Genomic DNA, 25,359 nt, shown 5'->3' with positions numbered 1-25,359 from the left:
AGGAACCCCACAAGTAAATGTTTCAGGTTGGACTTAAAGAAATGTACTGCTCTTCCCTGGATCCCTTCATCAAGTCTACTGGGAGATAAATTGTCATCTGCTGTGTCAAATGTGTGTGTTACACATCTCACCTGGCTTTCCTGTGGACAGGATGTTCTTGGCGATTGTGACTCGGTCCTCAGAGCTGCGAGCCCAGTCCACCATGCCCCTCCAGCCCTTCATCGGGAAGCTGATGTCTGCGTGACCAACCACTGGACGCTTGTGGATGCTCAAAACTGTAAAACAGAAAAGGTGAAACTTCAAATACCTTTTGAACCAAAAGTTGAATCCACAATGACATTCTGTTCCAGCACATTTTTTATTCTACCCCTGCCCTGTAATTCTCATTGTCTTACTGCCACAACACTATGATGTTTATTTATACTTGACGTGTGGTTTGGTCAATTTGCACATTGGTCTTCTTTCATTCTTGTATATTATTTTTCTTCCTTTTTTAATCCTCCTTTCTTTTTCTTTTTTTTGATCTCTATCCTTTGTTTCTTTACCTCTTTTCTATCTGTATTATTATCTGTCTATATATGTGTCTCACATGCCTCTTGTTGCTGTGCAGTCGGGCTAACACGTGTGGGCTAACAAGACGATGGAAGCAGGTGTTTTGAGGCTTTCAATCAACTGCAGATGTTTCTGTGAGTAGTCCGTTGAGTTAATGTGCATAAAGTGATCGTCTATGTGTTAGTTTACATACGCCTACGAGGTAATCAATTGTTTCGTAGTCCATTTATAGTGTCGATTATAAATCTTGCAGGCAGTTCACCTTTAAAGATCTGTAAAAAAAAAGATGTTACAAAATTACTCTATTGACTTAGATGCCACTCTTTTAAAGTATAAAAAGCTTTCATAAAGTCATAAAAAAAGACAAAAATAACCGGGAAACAGTCCGAGTTCACGTCTGGTGAATCCCTACATCCTGACTACTTTGATAAGTTGGAGGAGGAAACTCTGATGTAACTATATGCTGGGAGATGACGGAGCATTCCTGTGTGTGTTCTTATGTTCGAGGTGTGGGAGGGAGGAGGAGGTCAGCCGACCCTGGGGAGGAAACTCTGCCAGTGTGGGCGGCTGTTTGGCTCCAGACAGCGAGGTGGCATCGCTATAAACAGGACCTCTCATTTGGCCTCAATTCCCACGTACTCTCCCTCGACTCAGCTCAAACTCTGCCTGGGTTTTATCTGCAGGTCACAGAGAGCAGCACAGCCTCTGTGATGACTACATAACATCAACCCCCCAACCTCCCCCCCATTGTTTTTGAGAAGACAGAGCATTTACACTTGCCTGGCCTGTGGGAGGAGACAGCAGGTGGGTCTGAATGTGGATTTATATTCCCATGACACATATGTAAAGACCAACTGCCATGGGGAGTGATACTTTTCATCCATGGGTTTTAACATAAAGATAGAGCTACAGGAAGAGAGATTGTGAAGTGCATGGACAACAATATCTAATTATTAAAAACGGGGGGTGGTCTCTAACCTTAACACAACAAGGTAAAACAGGTAAAGGAACAACATATTATGTGTGTGTGTGTGTGTGTGTGTGTGTGTGTACCTGCGAGGGACATTTCATGTGCAATTCAATACTATTTGTTACATGATGTTTGATGTTTTTACATATGTTGTATTTGTTACCTTCCAAAAGTTAGCCTAAAGCTAACTCTGGTGCAATGCATCTAATGGTTACATTTATTTTTTAATTGCACATGGTCCCTTACAAATAAAGTTGAATTGAATTGAATATGCTATGATCCCAAAGAAACATTTTCAGTGTGAAGGATACGTGTTACTCTGAGAAACTTTGAGTTCAAGTTGAAGCTGTACAACAAAATGTGGGAGGAAGATGCTGCAGCAGCATTACTACAGTGTGTCCAAAGGAAAAAAAATAGCTAGGGAGGTAATTATAAAAAGTAATTAAGTTAATTATCGCATGTTGTATTGGATACTTTACAAAAATAAATATTCATCCCAAAAGGAAAGAAAAGAAAAGAAAGATAAAAATACGTAAAACACATTCCACCAAGGAACAGGAACTACAGCGGGAAAAAAAATAATCATAAAATCTACCTCATGGGCTTATGAGAAAAACTTTAGTATGTATGCAGTATGGGGAGTGCAGGATTAATATAAGAGACTACAGTTATGATCTCAACCTCTTCATCTTAGATTTTGACGAGTGATGACCTTCTTAATCTGTGGAGAACAAGTCCCTCATATGTGTGGCAGTTATTCTGCTCAGTTATAGGATATTAAATGCGTCATGACTCTTTGACTGGCAATAAAGCAAAAAATCATCAAAAACACCCTGTAAAAATACACTTTTGAGTGATGACTTTGAGGGAGTTGTTCTCTTTCTTTAGCATGAACCCCTCTCTCTCTCTTAAATGTGTAGCCCTGCCACCACTTGGAGGAAGATCACCGAATCCACTTTGAGATGTGTCACTTGAAATTGATGGCAGAATCTTGTTTTTTAGATATTTCTCATCACTTGTCTGCTCTCCTTCTCAGGGACACAAGCAGAGAGGGATGAGGGAAGTGGAGGCAGGAGGGGAGGGGCTGAGGGATGAAGGAAGTGTGTCAAAAGAGAGCAGTTGTTTTGATCTGAAATCTGCTCTGTAAGTGATTTTATCTGAAGGTTATCATTTATTATGTATTTTTATGACCCCTTTGTTTCTATCCGTGCCGTAAAGAGCCTTTAGCCTCCTGCCCTCCGTCGGCAGTCAGCCATTGTAGTTTGAAGACGCATCTTCAGAGTCGGAGGAAATCAAATGTGTGATAAGAGTGTATGTTTTGATGAGAAGAGATAGCTGTGAAGATCTCCTGGATGGACATAAGGCTGACCTAGGTTATCTGTGACTTCATACGTGTCTTGAAAATCTTTCATCCTCAGGCCGATGACGTCCACAAAGTCCTCGACCAGACGAAACAGCTCTTTGATGTTCGGCCCCAGCTGAGAACAAAACAGAGAAACACATGGAGGTAGAATGAAAGAGAGAGGATTATAGATTTGAGGCGGACGCTCTCTTCTATTGCTGATGCACTTTACACACAAACACTGTGCGTTTGGCAAACATGACACCACGTCGCTTATTCCAAATAACTTTTTCATTACATCTTGTCTACCGCTGTCTTACTTTTCATCACATCAGAGTTTGAAGTTAATAAAAATAAGACACCAAAAAAACATTAACCCTCAGCAAAACATGATGAGTGTTTGAGACATTAAAGGAGCAATATGTAACTCTGACATCTAGTGTTTAAAAAGGGTACTGCAGGCTAAATTCAAAACATTTGAGAGAGCCGTCTCCCCCGTCCCCTCCTCCCCAGATCTGATGTGAAGTAGGTTATCCAGCTCTGCGTCGGTCTGTAAACCTTTCTGTGTTCTAACCTCTCTCCATTATGTCCTTGTGTGTTTGGGGGGTGCGGGGGGGACCCCGAGGACAGCCGATTGGGAAGCAAGTTGACTAAAAAGAAAGCACAAATACAGCAGCACGTCTCCTGATCACCCTGTTTAAAATCTGTGGCCCATGTTCATGCCGACTCCACAACTTTATCCACAGTTTATTTTACATTTTGTTAATTTTTTTGTATACAATTGTCCAAAATTTGCAGATTTTCGTCTTCTGCCGTGTTTGTTTGATCTAAAGTTACAAATCCATCGATGTGTGGTGTGCTGATTTAGCCATACCCTTGCTCTCCACACACTATAGGAACAAAACTGTTTAATCTATCATCATGTGTGGGGTCTCTCGTATTTTCAGCATCTGTTAATTTTTTAAAAATCTTTAAGTGTGCCAGACTTTAACTTTAATAATTATAGTAATAACTGGAAGAACAAACTTATTCTATCTGGTGCAATAAGAAAAACAATCCTCTGTCCTCTATCCTAATTTAAGGGTGCCAATGTTCTGTAGCCTGCACGGTGACACTCCTGAGCAATGGTGGGGCGGCTGGATGGAAGCAAAGATAGCGACGCACAAGTGGCTGAGTGCAGCAGATGGATGAGTGGGTGCTTGTGTTGACTCGCCTTCTCATTAGCTGTAGCTATTTCTGTCCTCTCTTCTCTGCCTCTACCACTGTCAGTCCACAAAAAGACACAGGTGGGCTGTTACCCCAACTGTGTCTTTGTCATGCTGTCAAACTCATCAATGCTGCAGGCTCCGGTGGACGTTATTATTACTGTAGTTACTAGAAAAAGATGTAATTACAGATGAAGAGACAATGGTACAAAGAGAGGTTTGATACTGACCAGTTGTGCTTCCTCCCATCGCTCTCTGTTCTCCTCCATCAACAGATTGCTGACTGACTGCACAAAGTTCTGGAAAAATAATGGGAAAGGTTTCTCATCAAACAAGAAAAATCTCAAGTTATGCGTTTGATCCACCAAGATATTTCACACCATCCGCTTGGAATTCACTTCAAAGCACTTTAAAGATTAAGATGGTATCTTTTGGCCATTTTAGATCCTTAATTATGGACTTCTTAACCTCTGATTGCACATATTTTAATTGATTTTGATGTCAACATTGCTTATTAATTTTACGTCTTTTTTTACTATTCTTTTTTTTCTCCATGTAATATTTATCTTTTCATTTTTTATCTTGCATTCTAATATTTTTATCTGCTCGACTTCGTTGTAAACGAGGGTCATGCTCTCAATGATTTTCAAGGATGAATTAAAATTGAATCAACATTAACAATGTTAAGACTGTGAATAAAAAATAAAATATCTTAGCTTTTTACCGACACAGTGATATTTCTTGGGGCAAAGAATAATGGCAACAAAGCAGTAAACTACAAGTAAACAAATGTGTTTTTATTCACCCTCATGTCTGCTCCGCTGGGACTGTAGTACGCCCTCCTGAAGATCTCGGTCATATTCTTCAGAACGTCCACGATGGCCAACAGATCGCCACTGTAGCTGGTCCCGTCGCTGGACGTCACCCGCAGCTTGGTCATCACCTCTGAAACTCCATCTCCCACAAGGCCACGCTGTGCTTTGGATAAGTGCTCTCGTGTCTAAGAAAGAGAGAGAGAGTGGTTTATGTTAGGTTCTGTTGATGATTACAATTTGAGAATGAAGCATTCCTTTTTTTTTTAATAATTCACAACAGTTTGAGCGCTGAGTCTCTCACGTAGCAGCTTCATGGTGCAGGACTGGTGGTGAACACGTTGGCAATATAACAGAGCCTGCAGGCTTTTCCACCTAATATAATAAACAGACGTCTGTGTCGTTCATTATCAGCGTGTCTGAAAACCCCCAAACTATGTCTACATATTAATATTTTGCATGGAAGAGGAATCCTAATGGGCTTTCTAAGTAACATGTTTTCATTTTTAAATTACCTCACAGTTTGGACTTCATGTACAGGGGTGTGTCCAGAGTGATGACATGGACTCAATTGAAATCTGATTGGCCACCCCGGTGCCACTCCAAAATCAACTATCGGTTCTTTGCCTTCACAGAGACGGCACTGATGTCAAAATAGATTTTTTTGGGATGTTGTGTAACAGGCTGATAATAGCTTCCTTTGCATTTCTTTTAATCTGAAGTGTAAGAATTGTGCTTTTGCTCTTATAGAAGGAGCTGCTCCATCTCGTCTGAACGTCGTCATGGAGACGATTTGTGGACACTTCTTACAGTTCAGTCTGAACGTCCACGAAATGTGAGACTGTTCAAGCTGAGAAAGTTTAAAGTGCCCAACCATATTTCTTGATCAGTGATGTGGATCTGCACTATCAATCTGACATCCAATAAGTAAATTACTTCAATCGATTTAAGATCGGATCTTTCCCCTCTCTATTCCTTTCTCTGATGCTGTAGGACATACAATATTAATCGGAGCCTGTCACTAGCAAACTCATGAACATAGTGGACCTATTTAATAATGGTGCAATAGCAGAGGGGGGGATTAGCAGAAATCTACTGGAATAGCTAAACAATTAAGAAGTTAAGATATGATTTATTTAGCAAGATATATACAAAAAAAACAAGATTAAAGGACCAGAATTCTTCTTTAAGGCTATTGTGAGTACTCACCAAAGTTTGTATACTGCGATAGTCATTGGATATACATTTCATATAGGTAGGATTCTCCCAGTAGGCCACACCCTCGTCATCCAGGGAGCAGCGGCGAAGGATAAGCCCTGCAAGGAGACACATTAACACGGGATTCATATCACTACATCTGTTTGTAATCTAACTTTTGAAATGAGCTGCATCCCCTGCTGACTTCAGAATAAGGTAAGGTTGTGAGCTCACCCACGGCATTGGGAGGACAGCGTACTGCCGCTGTGTCCCCTGCTGGCGTCATCTTCCACACTACATTGGAGAAGTTGTCCTCGCCACATATTTCATGAGGTTCTGCTCCGAGAAAAGACGAGATGAGCCTCACAGAAATGTTTGTTGTGATGTGATGTTGGTTACAGTAGAAGAAGAGCTGTTTTTCCTTTTCACTGACCTGGACATCTCTTCTCGTTGCAGCGTCGGACCTCTTCTCGATCTCCAGGGCAAGGCTGACCCCCAGAAAAGGGCCCATAACAAATCCTGTTCCTCTGCTGGCTGCCCCCTCCACAGGTTTTAGAACAGCCCGACCACAGAGACCACGGCTGCCACTTCCCATCCACTGACAGAATGCATACAACATGTGAGTGTTAGAAAGGACAGGAGAGATCACACTGAAACACACAATATTAAAAAAATAAAGCAAAGGGGCGCCGGGAGCCAAGGGGTTCGTGCGCACACCCTATATACAGAGGCTGTAGTCCTCTAAGCGGAGGGCCCGGGTTCAAATCTGACCTGTGGCTCCTTTCTCCACTCTCTCTCTCTCTCCCCAGTTTCTAACTCTATCCACGGTCCTGTTCTAAAATAAAGGCATTAGAAGCCCAAAAATAAACCTTAAATAAATTAAATATAAAGTCGGTGTTTTCATGATTTGTAGCTCATTGAGTCAGTTATTGTAGATCATGTATTTATTTCCCTGGAGCATTAATATTAACTGGCACAGATCTTAGGCGTCATTGATTATTCAAAGCGTTCTAAAATTAATGAAAGCTGTTGGCAGATTTGAAGGCAGGGAAGCACGTTTATTTATTTATACCCCTGTGAAACACTTTTAAAGAAAGTATAAATAATACAGGATTTTATAGTTGAAATGCTTAAAATGATTACAATCACAGAACTTTTATCAAATCAAACACAAACAGTAAAACGTCTCGTTCATTTTTCTGTAGTGTGCTTCATGCCTTGACACATATGGACTATGTGAGCTTTTGAATGCTGCTCTAATGTACAGTAGTTGGTCATTACACACTGCCCACACTAAATCAGCACCATGGACAGCACCCACTGGTGTGTTCAATACAATCATCAGATTTTACATTTGTCCAGAGGACTTTTAGGCCATGCATGATTTGTGATTTATTTCTGCCTCTGCAGAGGGATTCTTATCTGATTGTTTTTGAGGTAAACGGTAAACCAACCAGGTGTTGAAGAGAAGGATGAGGTTAAGCAAACTGGTTCAGGTGCAACTGATTCTACTCGACCTAAAAAGCCTCTGCATGGGGGGGGCTGGTGGTACATTAGTTAGTGCGCTTGCCCCGTGTGTGGAGGCTGTAGGCCTCCAAGCGGGCGGCCCAGGTTTGAGTCCAACCTGTGACTCCTTTCCAGCATGTCAATACTCACTCGCTCTCTCCCTGATTTCTGGTTCCATCCACTGCTGTCATATCTCTCCAATAAAGGCACAAAAAGCCAAAAAGAAAAATCTTAAAAAAAAAAAAAAAAAAAAAAGCCTCTGCATTTTTCTAACAGAAACGTGCTCAAACTAGGATCAATATTGGAGATGCTTTAGAATAAATGGAGAGAGGTTATAACTCAGAAAGGTTTAAGACGGATGCAGAGCTGGATAAACACTGAAGCTTCAGGGTCCACCACATGACAACCTGCATGCACATCCACTCTAGAGAGGAGGGTGTTGGGGGAGACAGCTCTTTCCAATGATTTGAATTTGGACTGCAGTACCAATTTGAAACGCTAGGTGTCAGAGTTCAATATTGGTCCGTTTAGTAAAGCCTGGAAATACTGGAAAGACAGCAGGGCCTCCTTCACATTTCAAGACCCCCAAAACCGCACATCGCTTTCAACTTCATTGAACTACATTACCTCATATCATATCAAGCAGTGATTGTATTTGGCTGAACTTGACTTTCACTTGGAGTGACAGTGGGAGGAAAGACTTCTAAACAGAAGCAAATATTCAGGTTTTGCTTTGTCTGTGTGACTTTCTTACCTGGACAATCCCCGAGGAAGCAGTCAACAGTCTCCAGCCACTCTCCTCTGCACTCCGAGCCTCCGTACGAGGGTCCGTTACACTCCCTGGTTCTCTGCATGGTCCCATTGGAGCAGGAGGCTGAACATGAGCTCCAGCTGGACCACTCGTTCCAAACTCCATCCACTGAGACAGCCAAAGTCACCAAGACAAGACAACACAAAAAATAGATTTGATATGTTAGATTCTTTGTATACAACAGCTTACATACCACCTAATGTGTAGCATTTCATAAGAACACCTTCTTTTGGCACATGGTGTACACTGTTTAATAAACCTCCGTTAAGTATGTTCATAAGGGTTCAGAAGGCTTCAAAATTTGATAATACATTTTCACCCAAAATACAGATTCAAACTATTTTAGCCTCTAAGGATCAGCTGTAACTTTTAGATATAGGGATAGTTCCTTCATATGAACCCTTGAGTTCTTCATGAGTCCATCTTTTCACTTGAAGTATAAAAAGTATAGCTGAAGAGAGATGTTGATTTCTGCCCACTCTCTCATCTCCCCACCACATTTGGCTAATTCCTGCACAAAGTGGGTGTGATTTTTTTCTTGGCCTTGGAAAGTTACAACATTTACTGGATCCAACCTCCCACTACAGTGCAAGGGGGTGGGAGGGGTTTGAAGCGCTATTAGCAAAATGCAACAGTTTGCTGAGGCACACTTAAGATCCTTTTTTACAGTATTTGCATTGAGGGATTGTTTTGTGCTTTGTTTTTTATGGAAGCATTTGGCATGCAATGTAAGATTTACTGAAGGTAACTTATATTTAGTGTCATTTGTGTGTTGCTCACCTGGACAGACCGCTATGTTGCAGAATTTGGTTTGTTTCTCGGGGCCCTCACAGACATCTCCCCCAAACTGGGGGGGCGTGCAGGTCCGTGTTCGAGACCTGTAACCTCGGCCACAGGTCGACGAACACAAACTCCACGGCGACCACTCGTCCCAAGCGCCGTGCACTGCAATCAGAGCAGCTAGGGTATGATTTATAGACAGACAAACACAAGCCCACTTAACACCACCAAAAACACAAGAGAACGTCATTTAGTCACTGAACTGTGTTGACTTTTATAAACGACTCTGCTGTATGGCTTAACTAGGATTTTCTATACATTGCTCATCTATAATACTGCTCTCTAAGTTGAGGAGTCTCCCTGCCTGTCTGCATGAAGGAGTGCCTGATGACACAATTAAGTCTCTGCTATTCTATCATTCTAACATGCGGGGAAAAGGTTTTTCTGTAAGGTGAGAGTCCAGGTCTTCCCCATGGGGCAATGGATGTGCTAAGTGGCTGAGGAAGAGAGTCAGATGTGGCTTGTATGGGTGAGGTAGGGTCCAGGGAGAGGGCTGGGCGAGAGCGCAGGAATGTTGGCTGTAGACCCGGGGTTGGTGTGAGAGCTTACCTGGACAGACAGCAGAGTTGTTGCAAGGTCTCTGCTCTCGCAGTGGCCCGCTACACTGGGTGCTGTAGGAGGAGGACACACAGAAACGAGTGCGACTCTGCCAGCCCTCCCCACACGTGGCAGAACACACACTCCACGCTGACCACTCCTCACCTGAAGCTGAGTCTACTGAGGAGGTATAGGGCGGGTAAAGGAAAGCAGGATAGAGGGAGAAAAAGGAAGGAAAAGGAAAGGAGAGGGCCATAACTAATTATCATGCAGGATGCAGCCTCTGAGGCCAAAAGAGGAAGGGTTGTGGTGTGATCAAGGGTAGATTCTAGCTGTGAGACATTTTAGGGGCCGCCTCCTTCAAAAGCCTCATACTCACAAACCGGTGGATGAAGCCGTCCTGTTCTAAAGGTCATACAAATCATTTTGAGAAATTAAGTCTTATTTGGAGACTGGTTGTCAATTTTTGACGTTCAGATTCAAAACTTTTAAAAGACATTAATAGGACCTTGAAAGATGACCTAAATACTCTGAGGACCAGCTCATGGAATGGAGATGTCAGTCAATCGAAGTAATCTTTAAAGCCTTCCTACATAGGGTCCTTCAAATGAGGCGGACCCTGCAATGCACTCCAGCTTTCTTCTGCTTGTCCTTCTTCATCTGTAGGGCTCTGATGTCATATCCTTTGCATTGACTTCCGAAGGGAAGTGAATGCCACTGGCTGAGGATATGTCAGTCGTCTTTTCAATGTGCCACGACTGCTGATTGGATGGGTTGGTTGACCCATTAATGGGGATACTGAGCAGCAGTCACAGCTGGGAAAGCAGGGAGTAGAGAACTTAACAGGATGTGGGGAATCAATTAGCAAGTTAAAGTGATACTCCACACAAAGTGGACCTTTTTGTACAAAAACCTGCCCCTGTAGACTTGAAATGTTTGTCTTTTACTTCAGTGTATATCCAATACATTGTATTTTCCCTGTAAAACCCTAATTTAACTGAACAGCAAAGAATATTTGTTCATGTATTCCATTTTTATTAACTCTAATAATACTGAGTGCCATGCATTTTAAAACACAAATATTTTTTTTAGGAAAATAAAATGAGATTATTTTGCATTTTGCATGTCAGTATTGTTCGAGATGTCATGTTTGAGAACACTCCCTGAACTCAGGCCTACTCGTGGTACCTACAGTCTCTAAATGTACTATGGGAGGTAGAGCCTTCAGTTATCAGGTCTCTCTCCTCTGGAATCAAATACCAGTCAGGGTCCAGGAGGAAGACACATTCTGTATTTTTAAGAATAGACTTAAAACATTCCTTAATGATAAATCTTATAGTTAGGACTGGCTCAGGTATAGACCAGCTCCTAGTTATGCTGCTTTACGCTTAGACTACCAGGGGAACTGGCACCTTGAGCTCCTATCTCTCCCTCTATCTATCTCTCTCTCTCTTTGTCTCCCCCTCTCTTTGTGCTCACAAATAGTATAACTGCATGTGGCTTTCTGTAAATCTTCGTAATTAACCCCATATTTTCCTGGGAGATCCTGAGCTCTCATGCCTTGTAGGATCCTTGGATTGTTTCCCCCTCCCCTCTGTTTGTCCCTATTGTAACATAACAATGAGTAAGGTCTTCTACCTGCTTTACGTAAAGTGTCTCCAGATTACATTTGTTATGGCGCTATACAAATAAAGATTGAGTATCATATAGTTGCTAGCATCATTGGGGTTTTCCGCATGTTAACCTGCCACCCACAGATCAGTGATAACAGTGCTGAACATAATAAAGTATGCCTACATCAATTAACCATTTTTGAAAAACTAGTAACCTTAATCAAGTAGTACACTGCCCCTGCTATTTCAGAGGTTCTACGATAGAGTGTTCCCCTATAGGTGTCTAAAATTGCCCAAGGTCTTAGCTAGTGTCGTAGAGCTGGACACACTTCTTGGGAGAGAACTGTGGCTCGCTGTAAACATTACATAGTGCGGAAAGCAGGTAAATCTGGGTGCTCTGTGGAAAGGGAATAGATGCTTTGTACCTGTTGAAAGTTTTTTTTTTTTCTTTTACAATTTATTCACTTGAAACTACAATTTATGCTGTAAAATGTACATATTGCTGCTTTAAACACCCCAATCATTTACAGAAGGGAAACATATCGGAGAGCATTATCTCTCCCGCTCTATTTCTCTGCAGCAGTGCATCTGATCGTCAGTAACTCGATTTGTGGAAGCGAAAAGGAAAGGTACATGAGGTGACGGTCAAGAGAAAATTCTTCACCAAAGGTTCCCATTGGAAATAATTCTCTCACACCGATGATTAAAACACATAAAAGGAACAGCTAGGATCAGATAATCATTCAGGAAAATAGGACAGACGTGAGATACTAGTGACTTCTGACCCTCAACCACCAAATTCAGTTCATCAAAGCTGGTTAGGATTGGCTGCACCAAGAACACAACAAGATACTTGAAAATGTTCAGTCCATGTGATCCTGAGATATCCTGTTCACTTAATTCACATTATCAAAATGTCAAAAAAGGGATTTTCCAGGGTTTTACATCGTTTATTTTTACCCTTTCAGATAAAACTATTAATAATGTTGAGTCACTCTTAGGGTGTGCAATTTTAAGTGAAGATTTTTTGAAGGAGTCATGGGGAACTTAACTTTTAATTTTTTATACTCTCAATCTGCCTAATTCTTCCTTGACTCAAAGTGAATGGTTTTACCAAATGTGAAGGTGTTTCCTTCAGGAGTTCTTAAGATATCGCTTTCACATGAATGGTCTGGAAGGACAGATGGATTGACAGACAACCTAGAAACCACCAGCCGCAGTATTCACTCCTTAGTTATTCTGCTAAAGTAGGCTAAACACATCCCGATTGTCATTTCATGCGACATAGACCGGTATCTTAGAAAATAAACTTTCTGGCCCAACGTTATCTTCAAGTCTACAGAGGCATATGCTTGCTACTTCTTATTTTGGGTGGGGTATCACTTTAACGGAAAGGGAAGACTCCATTGAATAAAGTGTTTAACAGACAGGGCACAGTGTCCTGTGATGACCTCACATAAAGTACAGTTGCACTATGTCCAGTCAGGGTCCATGTTGGAATCAGTCCACTGCGGACGAGGCACCACTTTGGGAGATTTTGATAGATGTGTACATAGCTACTGAGTGCACCTCTCTCTACTGGTACTGGTATCAGTATGTGTATATTGTGTACAAGTGTGGTGGTCACCCAAGCTGCCACAGTGACTGATGCATGGGATCCCTCTGCGTCCCGTTGTCTTACCTGTCTGAGGGCTCTGCGGTCCGCTGCGGGGCTTGTCTACGTCGTCGCGCTTGCGGCTGTCCACCGAGCGAAGCGATTGGCTGCGAGAGAGATGGCGACCTTTGCCTAAAGGGGGGATGAGGCAAGGCCAGGGGGGAGGAGGGGGGCGGGGGGTTAGCAAACCAGACCTCCTTCATTTTTAATGGCTCATATTTTGGGACACAACCGTGACGTGATTGGTCACCCAGAACAGCATCAGCCAAACTTGGGACTTTTGTTTGTGCTGTTGGTCTAAGTGTGCTGTAAGTGTGTGAATTGATGTGTCAGCTTGGTGTGTGATAATTTTTGTGAGTTTACAAATCTCTCTGATGGCGCGACTCGCAGGAAAAAACACATCAACACAATCTACAGTAATGACAACCTGCAGTTTGAACTATTTGAGAGAAAGAAACATACTGTTAGTTCTGCGCAAAAGAAAGAAAGCTTCAACAATCAAGTGAAAAGCTCCAACACTTCTTGGTTAATAACGCCTCCAATGTAATTTCCTGTGTCTTTTAGCCATTTTCTGAGAGTTATAATTTTTGACATTCTGTGCATGCATGGTCTTCAGAACCATGTCATTATTTCTTTTCATCGATCAAAGTCCCCTTTCCAACATGCACTCCTTAAGTCAAAGCACTGACTTATAGAGGACGGACACACAAGCAGATGTACACGGTGTAAGACAGAAAATAGCTGCAAACACACACTTTTGCACACACACTCAAGATTTAACCACAAAAGCGTGAAAGTGGCACTCGCTGGCTGACATGGATGTGAGGTACAACGTGGACCACAAACACGCAGAAGAATGAGGAGCTCACCCGTGCAGGCCTGAGAGTTGCAGGGTCGGCCCTCCTCGACAACCCCCTCGCACAGGTACGAGTCCTCTGGGGGAGACTGGCAGGACCGAGTCCGGATTTGAATCCCGCCTCCGCACTCGCTGCTGCAATGTGCCCACTGACCCCATACGCTCCAGCCACCTAGAAATACAAAAAAGCAGTGGTCATTCATGAAGCACAAAGTAGAGATTGTAAAAAAGATGGACTGAACAGCAGCAGGATATGTTTGATCGTTGGAATAGTTGAAGTAATTCAGCAGCACTTCTTCTCAATAATATGGTGTCTGTTTTGGATTAATTGAAAATAGGTAATACAAACACTGATCTTGCATGGTTGCCTCCTGCAACAAGGCCATATTAACTTGTCCTATGTTCTATAATGCATTTATCTGACGCTTTTATCCAAAGCGACACATCAGAGAATAAGTACAATACAAGCAAGGATCTAGAAAGGAGAAAACAACGTCAGTAAGTGCAAACAAACAGCTTTAAGTCCAATTGGGACACACAGGTGCTGACAGGAAGTGACCAGAGGCAAATCACAACATCGACATTATCAGCATTATCAATATCATTAATGATATAATATCATGACTGTAAGTGCATAGGTTTGCATGCTGGATCTTTAGCTTTTTCTTAAAGGTGCAAAGGGACTCTACAGATCCATTTGACTTTGGTAGTTCATTCCACCACCGGGGGGCGATAGAGGAGAAGAGTCTAGTGAGAGACTTGGGAGGTTTTTTAATTTGATACGAGCAGTGACTGGGAGCCAGCTGAGGGAGATGAACAGCACAGTGGACAGGTGCTGTTTTAAGTTGTGCTGCTGCATTTTGGATCACCTGCAGGGGTTTGATTGTGCATGCAGGAAGTAAGGAGTTGCAATTGTCAATATATGTGTTATGTAACACATGACCTCAATAATTATACAAATTTGTATAATTGCTGCAAGAATGGAAAAATGGTCCACATTACAAGTTTACAAAAATGAATTTTTTAAATGCTTCTAAAGGTTTAAACCAAAAAAAATGAATTAACAGTTTTTTTTAAACATGTTGCAGCATCAAATTCAAATTTGGTAAAAATGCCTTTACCGCAATATCCCAAATATTTAGGAAAAGGACATCTACTTCAGAAGAGGATTAAAAAAACACATTCCAACCGAGATTAGTCCCTTTTATTATCGAAGGGTTTAAAAGGTTTAAAATGACATCCTGAGAACTGTTCTTTTATTGCTCTGCCTAAATCTAAATGTATTCTTTAACATTTTTTTTTAAATGTTGCTTTATCTGTTTTTGATCATCAGCTGGAGTTAGGAAGGTTTGCTCCTCCCACAGGAAGGCATTTCAAGCAGAGCAGCCAGAGTTCAGCCTTTGTGAACAAATATCTTATCGCTTCATCGTACAGTACATACAGGATCAGTGCAGGTAAACTTTAAAGGTTGAGGCTGAGTAAAAGAGTGCAAATAGATGCCCGAGTGCCCTATAATGAATATTCGAAACATGTCTACATGAATGGGGAAAAGAACATCAAAATGTTACAGGAAAAAGATGAACTTGACAGAATCAAGCTTAAGAAAAACCCTCCAAATACTACTTCAACTCTTGTGACCCTAAGGGCGCAATCGCATGCTTTGAAGTGTGGCGCACATGTCTTTGTTATTCTCCACCGGATGCAGTAGGCGCGGTATTTTCCTGCTATTTAAAAACATTTGTGAAGTGGGCACATAAAGGTTAGTTCACAACGTATTAAGGCTGAGCCTTAAACACACACATCAGCATTCCCATTTCTCCCACTGATGAGGAGACACACACGAGTTCATAACAGACCTCCAGTCTGCCCGTTGGACACACAAGGAAGCAACGCTCCCTCTGCTCAGTTCAATATCGTCGCGTTTGCTGATACATTCAAAATGACTTTCTGGAGGGTAAGAGGTGCTGGGAGACGGCAAACTTTTGTTTCCCTTGTCTCCCATCTTCCTTTCGGGCATGAGGCTTATCTGTTGATGTCAGAACCAAAAGACACCAACACCACTACCACTTTAGACGCCGGCTTCACCTCAAGTACAATCCTGCTCGAGCTGCACATGACAAAAAACTGCAGCTAAGGCCGACACCAGGCGTTCCACTCCCTCCAACGCTGTTTTCTGTGTAATGAGTTCCACCGACAATCATGACCTCATATATTAATACAGACTGACCAGTGTCCATTAGAGAATGGAGCCAAGGACTCCAGCAGAGAAAAAAAAAAGAAAGACATGTTTATTTGATGTTGAGCACACAGAACATTAGTTAACTGATAGCATGTCTGCATGAATGAGGATTCACTTTTATGTACTTTGTGTGCACTTCAATAAAGACTGATAACCTCTGTGACAATTGCAACGCGCCAGCTTGCAGGCACCCCAGGGAAACAGAGCTGACACTCTGATTGGTTTGATTCATGTTACACCCAAAACACACCTATGTACAATCAAGCAACTTCATCCGACCTCTTTGCTCTCTGTGCCTCACTTTGCACCCAGATTGTGCGCTGTGTTACGAGCAAAATATACTTGGACATGCCTTAAATCACTTTGCATCAAGCGTTTTTTTTTTACTTGCCAATGGGGTGTAGACCGTTAAAATCAGGCCCCAAATCTGCAACCTGTTGGCTAGCTGGTTTTATTGCAAACACGTAGATAGCTGTAAACATGCAATGTGCTACATGTGAATACAAACCTGAGAATTTGTGTTTTAATCTGATAACGCTACATTTATCTGCCCAATTTGGGATCCAAATGGCATATTCTGTTTAAATGGCAGGTATTAAAATTGTCTGATTTTTTACAGATAATCTCTCACAAACCATCCATTTAAGATCAAATTTAACTGAAATTTGTTGAAAAGTGGCGCCTCTACATCTGGGATAAAAAGAGCTCTCCAACAACAGTCCACTGCACTGAACACCGCAGACTGCTGCAACCTGAATCCAGACAGGAGATATGCGGGAAAGTTGTTTCCCCCGTTAGAACAGGCGTGATGAATGTCACTGTCATTGTCAAATTCCCTGTTTGACCATTTCTGATTTAACGCGCTCCATTAAGATGTGTGCCGATATGAGGAGGAGCGGGTAAAAAAGCTGCCCAATGGCTCTTTCTTTCTGTGTCCTGCATGCTCATGAATGTTTAATGGAACAGACAGCTGCCTTTCAGCCCCCACAGGCGACGACAAATATGTATTAATCTGCATGAATAGAACATGAAGCTGGCCGGCATCCAGACACACACCATTTTAATTACTCGCAAGTCAATTTCCTTTGGGGTGAGGGCCAGTACGAGGGAGGGCGTCGCGGAGGGCACTTGATTTAGTCGAAGGAGTCAGATGTGCAAACACGCGCACACACCCACACACACACACACACACACACACACACATTCCTCCACAGCTGTGTCTAATTCCACCAAGTCAGCGTGATGAGTCAAGCCTTTCAGATTAAAAGCGACAGATTCCAATGAAAAAAAAAGTTCACATGTGTAAACAATGTCCTTTCCCTTCAGAAATGAAATTAGCAGGCACCAGTGATCACAGTCAATATCGGTTTGTTTACAGATGACTGATCGAGGGTGGGTTGAGTGTTTACTTGTGGCCGTGAGATTGGATTTACTCAGGTTTCTGTGTCCACACTCAATCAGTGCGTCACCACAAATTGACAATATTATCCACTGGAAAAGCAAACCGGCAACAAAACAAGCACAAACTAACAAACAGCACCTGATTGGAGCGTTAACATGGTTATTTTAACCGCCAGTACAAACATGAAGCCGCTTTCAGTTAACAGACCAAATCAATAACTCCACAAATCAATACCACAAGTCTCTATGAGTACAATAGGCTATCGGGCTCTCTAAGCATGTTGCTATGGCGATCGAAGCAACATGTGCATCCAGAGACTACAAAGTAATACATGGGGTTATTTTCAGGGTTTGAGGTCAAGGGTTCACTTCTTACCAGGTTAAATCCACTAACAAGCACCTGAGCAGGTAAAGGTCACAGGTCAACGTATCATAACGAAACGCCCACTTATAATTTCATTCTCCTGATCCCACAGCTTCCAAGGACAGAAAGTGTTCAGTTTGTTGTCTTCCTCTGCCGTTTTCTCGACAAGAGCTGAGCTTTCTCAATACATTATTTAGGAACGCTTCCTTAGTCAAAACACAAGTGTTCTGTTGTTAAAATATGAATATGAACTTGTTCTTTCAGCTGCATCGTACATCTGTGGTCGTTTTCTCCCAAAAAAAGACCTAAATGAGATAATTCTATTTTGAAGATGGGAATGTTGGGAGAAATGTTCTATACATTCAAACACATACGTTTTTCTTTTTTACTCAATCACAAACGTTGCAGAACCAGATTCTAACTTTCTTTTGTGCAGTAGTCTATTCATTTTTTTTTCTGGAGTCGATTTTGGACCAAGTGGCAAACTGTAGTGTTGCAAATTGAAACGCAAAACAAAATGTAGTTCCTTGAGTAGTCCACTTGAGGCTGGCTCTGAAAGCTCCGCAATTCACATTCGCACCCATTCAAAAATGCCCATTTTGACAGCAGAAATAAACATGTTCACGGCCTGGTAAAAAACAAACATTTTTCTTTAGCGGCACACACTGCAGAGCGGGTAATTTTTGTTATACCTCATGTATTTCAATTTCACAACCAATCAGAGTTATGTATAATTAGGGGCGTGACTTATCTTTGTCAGGAAGCTTAAAGCCCGCCTCAGCTGCATCTCTGAGCCTGTTACCAGTTCGACCAAGGTTTGGTTGCAACAGCATTTACAATAAAGCTTCAAAACAACATTTAGGAAAACATCGGGTGATGTCACTGAGCATGCGTCCATATGTTATACACTCTATTTTTTTGGACACTATATCACTGAATTTAATCCACAGACTGGACAGGTTGGACAGTAAGTACAATGATAGAGAGACTTGTGTCTGTTTTAATTGGGTCTGATTTATACTGCTGCTGTTGTCCTTGTGTATGTTGTCCTTCGCTGTGCTTCTGCTGCAAAACAATTTCCCCTTGTAGGACAATAACAACAATCTGCATCTATACTATTTTTGTAGGCAGTATTTAGCACTAAATAAGAATTTTCTCTGACTATATTAATCATGTTGGGGTCATTTTTTTAATGGCTTGATTACTTGTCGTCCAAGCTAGTTTGTTTTTTATTGAGATTGTTCATATGTGTTCTTAGTGACAAATGTCTTTGCAGAAATCCTCCATTTACACATAACGATGAATAAAATAGTGAATGAATACAATAGTAACGCATATATAGACTGTCACTGAATGTAAAGATTACTTTAAGGCTCCAAGAGGAACCGTTAAAACATTTTTACATTTGTATGACCTCACAACTTTCTTTGATCTGCAAAAGATTGATTTAATGAAACCTGGATCATTTCTCCTGTGTTATGTGGAGACATGTTTTTTTTTATTTATAGTACTCTTGTGTGGACTTGTCACATGTATTATAGATTGTAAGGCTACAGGACGCCTTCTTTGAGTGCATGCATCCCAGTCCACTCACCAGAAGCATAAGGCCATTACCATGACAACAAGTTCCCTGTGTCATTCAGTGACGTACAAAGTTTTTCCCTAGCGCGTGAAGCAACATGTCAAAAGGGAAGAAATGAAAAGATGAACGGACCTGACAGGCTCGAGCTCCATGTTCAGTTTTGTACGTCTATCGTTTTAATTAAAGAGTCAACAGGTGTCATTAGACGGCGTCAAGAACTATGAATGAGTTTATTCTTCTAACAACGATTGTGTGAACAAAACCTAACACACATTTTTCTCCCAAAACTATTAAAAGCAAACTAACCATCTGTAGTCTTTCACCAGGCGACACGTTCATCCATCACCATGAACAAGCACACTGTCCCGCTGACCCAAATACTCATGACAGCTCCAAATGTTCATCTATCCGCCACAGAAAGTAGATCCTAATAAAATCACCAACGTCTGCGGTTAGAGGGACTTGTTTATGACTACAGATGCCACCCATTGTGGGAGACTTCCTTTTAAATGCAGCTACATGCTGTTCATACTCTATATGCCTTCAAGGTATTGTACGGTCTGGGTCATTGGTTCTCAACAGGGGGTCGGGGTCCTCTTAGGTGGGAGTGTCGGAGATCTCGGGGTGAGCGCCAGGCTCTGTCTGCTCTGAGGTTGTAAAAATTGGAATTTTTAGAAGTTTTTAATTAAATCTTATCAAAACATTGAATTTACACAAAGGTATGCAAGTGTTTACACATATTCTGATGGGATTTTATCATAATTATAGTATTTGATGTTGATTTTTAAAAGCAGTGGGCCACTGTTTTTCATAAGTGTTTTTTTTTCTTAAGAGGAAAAGAACGTAAGGAATTCCCTCACAACACATTTTTAACTTCAGATCAATAGAAATCGGAGAAAACCGACTACTTTTCAAATCTTACAGCCACCCCAACCCCTCTGATGACTCGCTCTGTTACATTGCAGGTGTTCACGATTGCAGGTGCAGATCTTCGTCTGTGTCGAGGTGGCATATTATGATTCTGCCTATGCGGTTATACTCGTTCACTGTTTCCAGATTTTGTCATGACTCTTCAAAGACCACCAGGTGCCTGTGACTTAGGGAACCTGCTGAGCATATGACGTACAGTAGGTGTCAAGGTTCTCCTTTAACTCAGTCAGTACTGTCCCATAAAATAAACAAAGACATGGCATGAACAATTCACTGTTTCAGGATTCCCTAAAACCATCATTGATACGGGTCAGATTTGACCCAATGTATACAACGCAGATCACACTTACCCATTCACACACTGATATCAGAGGCTGCTATGTAAAAAAATGACCTTCAGAAGTAACAACTCCCATTCACACACAATCATACGACACCGACGAGGCAGCAGAAGCCATTTGTTAAGTGTCTCAGCAAAGGACACATCAGACTTATGGCTGCAGGAGCTGGGGATCGAACCCCCAACCTTCAATTCTGAGGGACGACTGACTCTACCAACTGAGCCACAGCCACCCGACTTAAAAATGACACTTAGGGTGTTTTATCAAAGGTCAAATGGATCACATGACCCCAACAGTATGTAAGAGTTCAGTACCAAAGAGGGAATGGAAAAGTCAGGTGTTTTGTTGACTTTCAAGACAGAAAATAATCTATTGATTTATTAACTCTAGCCCTAAAATGTTATTACATGATGCCCAAATGAATTTATGAAGTCATTCTAACACTTGGATAAGTTATTGGACGCTCATGGGAGAAACGGACAGATGATGTATAGCCAGATGTGCAAAATGTCATAGCACAGAAAAATACAAACGAAACACAGTCAATGTATTTCACCACTAGAAGAAGGAAACATCAGAACAAACAATGCACGCTAGCACTGCCCAACAGTAAGACATTTATTGTGTGTAGGTCTACTTGTCTCTGAATGACTCAATCATTGGAAACAGTTTAAATTCTGACAGGTACGCCTGCTAAATGTATCAATTTCAGTGCTAAAAAGAAAATGTGTAATTGCCTTGTAGCTACCAACGTTGGACATCACCAATAATAGAGCTTCCTATTTGCTCTCTCATCACAGAGCAGCCAGTCTGCGCAGCGTGAATCAAAAGCATTTTTGGGGGGAACAAAGGGGAGCCTGATGCAGCAGAATAACCTTCATCTGCTCTCTTCAATCATCCCTGAGTTTATTGTGGACAAATATGCTTTATGAATACCGGGGGAGATTAACTGCCGTTTAGAGCAAAGGACAGAAGCTCCTTCTGTCAAATGATGGCTCTGGCAAGGCGAGAGAGAGAGAGAGAGAGAGAGAGAGAGAGAGAGAGAGAGAGAGAGAGAGAGAGAGAGAGAGAGAGAGAAAGAGGGGGTGGGGTCCATTTACAGATAAGACAAAATGGCAAGAATTAACTTTTTTCCTCTTTCCTGCCCCATAATCAGACTCCAGGAGAGGGAGCGAAAATGGGAGGCGAATAATGCAGTGTTGTCTTTCTCCCTCTGCAAGGACGTTTCATTATGTTCTCAATAATTCAGAAGGGGGGGGGGGGGGGGGGGGGTCTTTTGTCCCCTGGTAGCAGGAAGTGGCTGCAGAGTCCAAGTCACCTCAATAATCCTTCAACTCATCTTCAGACTTCACTTTAAAAAAAAAAGTTGGCTTTAGTTTGACCTCTCAGCTTTTCCAAAAACACACTTATTCCCCTTTTATTATTCCATGTCTGCACTGTGTGGATTTACGGTTCACTGGGTGCATGCATTGTGAGTTTTTTTTTGTGAACTTTCTCAAAGTCACCTTCGCCTCCTGTTTGGAGAGGTGGCACACAGAGTGGACGGGCATCTCCTCTTACAGCTCCAGTTTCTGCAGCTTTGAAATCATCAATAGCTGCCACTAAACCCCCGTCCCAGACCCCACACACACAGTCACATACCGAGAGAGAGAGAGAGAGAGAGAGAGAGAGAGAGAGAGAGAGAGAGAGAGAGAGAGAGAGAGAGAGAGAGAGAGAGAGAGAGAGAAAGAAAGAGAGAGAGAGCTCTAGGGTTAGGGTTACTGCAGATTTATTGATTGAGAAGTGTGCCGCGATGGGAGAAAGGATGCAGGGAAATATGACGTTGAAGATGTCAACTGTTGCGACGACGAGCCGGGGGGAGCTGTGGGGGGGGAACAGAGGAGGGGGTCGAGGAAGAATGTAATAAAAAGACAGAGACAAGAGGGCAGAGGGAGAAAATAATCATGAAAACATGAAATGCAGGCGAGGGAACGGGGCGATTGGTTCACACAGAGCTGCTGGGCTGAATGAAGGATAAGGCGAGTGCTGACACCCAGAGGACAGAAGCAGTCAACTGCACGGTGGAGATAACAGGCGGTGAAAGGAGAGAGCGCGCGGTGGGGTGGGGATGGGGGAAGAGGAGAGAGAGAGAGAGAGCGAGATGAAGGGAGACAGGAGCAGAGAGGGGGAAAAAAATGTTGGGACAGATAAGAGGAGAGGTGGAAATGAAAAGAGCAGTCAGCTTATGTCAGAGCGAACAGAAGGCGACATGAATGAAAATGCTCACGTGTGAGCGTTTTCATGAAAGACAGAGAATCGTCTTTTGTCATTTCCTTTATTTTATCTACCTATTTTCTGCAGGGCGAGTTGGCATTCACTGTTTATTCTTTCTTAGAGATTAAAAAGCTGTTGAATTCAAGCAGCTCTGAATAGCAGCGGCAACAAATGCAATTATAAAGCAAACACCTTTATTTGATTTTGTTCTTATGCCTGCATTTTTTACTTAATTAATTTTTTAATTGTCTTGTTGCATGTTCACTGATTTTTTCTGGCGGATAAAAAACGATTGCCTGCAGTTCCATCGGAGTCAACTGTTGGGATGGGATGCAATAGAAGAATGTAAATATATAAAATCCAGATCGATGCACTTTCAGCCTGCCGAGGACTTGTTCAGTTGTCACCATTTACAGAGTCTCCAGGCTGCAGTGAAGATCTGAGAAACAAACCTGAGAGTTATACGCAGTTACCTCAGTCTCCATCATCAAATGAGCAGCTTTTGTTTCAATCAATTCTTTTTGAAATTGTATAGTGCCAACTCATGAATATGATCACTTGACATTCTCTATCATTATTAACTGAGAGCCAACACCAGTCCAAAATACCTTACACTATTATATTATGTTACAAAAGAGCAGGTTAAAAGACCTTGCTCTTTGTTATGTGATCTACAAACACTCGACATTACATCCATCATGAGCACTAAGCAACATTTAGGAAAGTGACAGTGGCAAAGGAAGAGGCAGAAACCTCGAGCAGGCGTCTGCTGAGACTGTGCTGGGGTTGGAAAGTGGGATAGATGGAGATGCGGAATCATAATTAAAAAAAAAAATGACAGAGGAAGAAGATATACTTTATTAACCCGCGAGGGGAAATCAATTTTACACTCTGTTATTGAGATATGCTACACACAGGCTGAAGGCCACACAAACAGGATGGACATGCACTGATGTCAGAGTGAGGGGGCTGCCCACAGCGAGCACTTCTGAACTGGTGGAACGCGGGTTTGGTGCCTTGCTCAAGAGCAATGCTGCAGTGCTTTGTAATTCTAGCACCTCTACAGCTACTTCCAGATTTGGTCCACACCGGGACTTGAACCAATGACCCTCCGGTTCCCAGCCCAAGACCCCACAGATTGAGCTACTTCCACCCTAAAGATCAATGGATCAACAAAGAAAAATGCCGTTTTCAACAAAACAAGATGCACTAAAAATCTAATGAATGCAAGATAGAAAACGTTCTGTGAAATTTCCTGTAGAGGAGCCAAATATCCCCAGTCACAGATTCCCAGTGTTGCTGTTTGTTTTCCATCTTCTATAGAAATGCAAACTGTATTATTGTATATTTTCAGTTTAAAATACCTCTTGCTTTCCATCCAGTGTGCTGAAATAAACTAAACCAGATTGATGGAAGGCTCACTGCTCTGTCTCTCAGGCAACCCGTGTTTTCAGTGTGACGTTTTTTTATGGAAAGCATACTCTTTGGTTTTGCAGAAACATCGTCCCTGAGTTTGCAGACTGTATCCTTAAAAAAAATATATAAAAGGGCAAATAAAAACAAGGGCATCCCATCCCATCCCATCGATCAGTCTCCTCCTCCTGTGGAGCGAGAAAGCTTAACCTGTGGGTGAACTCACCAAAGAGCACCCAGCACCCAATCAGCTCCCCCGAAGGGTCATTGGTGACATTAAGACAGCAGCCACCAACAAATCAGGCCCTCACTCGGCCCCAGGATGTAATCTCTGTCACACCTGATTCTCTCAGTGCTTTATACGAGCTTACCTCCTGCTTCTATTTGTCTTAAACTACTGCTTTGAGATTAAAGTCGCTGATCTTTCACAACAAATGAAATTGGCACAAATGAGCAAATTTAGTGAAGCATCAGTATTCTTTAATAAGAATTTTTTTTGGAGGGGGATAGTCTCTCACAGATGGTCCAGGATGCGCATCTTGGTGTGTTAGCTTGATGCTTACATTGAATGAAACTCTGTTTTAAATGGATCACTGTAAAGTTCACACAGGAAATTGTTTATTCTATTTTACTAAATGGGAGTATGAGAGATCATTTGTTAAGTCGAGAGATGCTTAGTCATCCACAGCTGTACACATTCAGAGAAAATGAATCATCATTTGAGGAATCTACTGAGGAGTTTTGGTGCCCAAATGATACCTTCAAATGCAACCCAAGCCATGCATCCATCCGACATCCAGCCCACAACTGACACACATACTTCCTGTGAGTAAAGTGATAAAAAATGATTTGCGGATCTCGCGCAAAGTTTTTTTTTTTTTTCACAACGAGGCGATGTTTGAATGTTGTTAAGGCGGCTACCTTAACTATGACGCACAGCG

The 25,359-nt window shown here is 42.1% G+C and overlaps 1 protein-coding gene across 13 annotated transcripts in view; it reads right to left on the bottom strand.

Moving 5' to 3' along the window:
* adgrb1a (adhesion G protein-coupled receptor B1a) overlaps positions 1–25,359 on the bottom strand; it is a 153,445-nt gene that overhangs the window by 63,026 nt on the left and 65,060 nt on the right. For 5 of the 13 annotated variants that reach the window (XM_020637022.3, XM_020637016.3, XM_020637017.3 and 2 more), the window contains exons 3-14: positions 13,909–14,067; positions 13,067–13,171; positions 9,785–9,952; positions 9,176–9,355; positions 8,339–8,503; positions 6,512–6,676; positions 6,313–6,414; positions 6,091–6,197; positions 4,875–5,069; positions 4,300–4,368; positions 2,892–3,000; positions 132–275 (exon numbers count right to left, since the gene is read on the bottom strand). In XM_020637022.3, the coding sequence (XP_020492678.1) occupies positions 132–275; positions 2,892–3,000; positions 4,300–4,368; positions 4,875–5,069; positions 6,091–6,197; positions 6,313–6,414; positions 6,512–6,676; positions 8,339–8,503; positions 9,176–9,355; positions 9,785–9,952; positions 13,067–13,171; positions 13,909–14,067 (1,668 nt within the window). The remainder of the gene's footprint in view (positions 1–131; positions 276–2,891; positions 3,001–4,299; positions 4,369–4,874; positions 5,070–6,090; positions 6,198–6,312; positions 6,415–6,511; positions 6,677–8,338; positions 8,504–9,175; positions 9,356–9,784; positions 9,953–13,066; positions 13,172–13,908; positions 14,068–25,359) is intronic. The other 8 variants (XM_065957615.1, XM_020637015.3, XM_029277916.2 and 5 more) reach the window with 5 other exon arrangements.

Source organism: Labrus bergylta, chromosome 8 (assembly GCF_963930695.1).
Source record: "Labrus bergylta chromosome 8, fLabBer1.1, whole genome shotgun sequence".
Taxonomy (NCBI): domain Eukaryota; kingdom Metazoa; phylum Chordata; class Actinopteri; order Labriformes; family Labridae; genus Labrus; species Labrus bergylta.
This window is presented reverse-complemented; position numbering and strand designations above follow the sequence as displayed.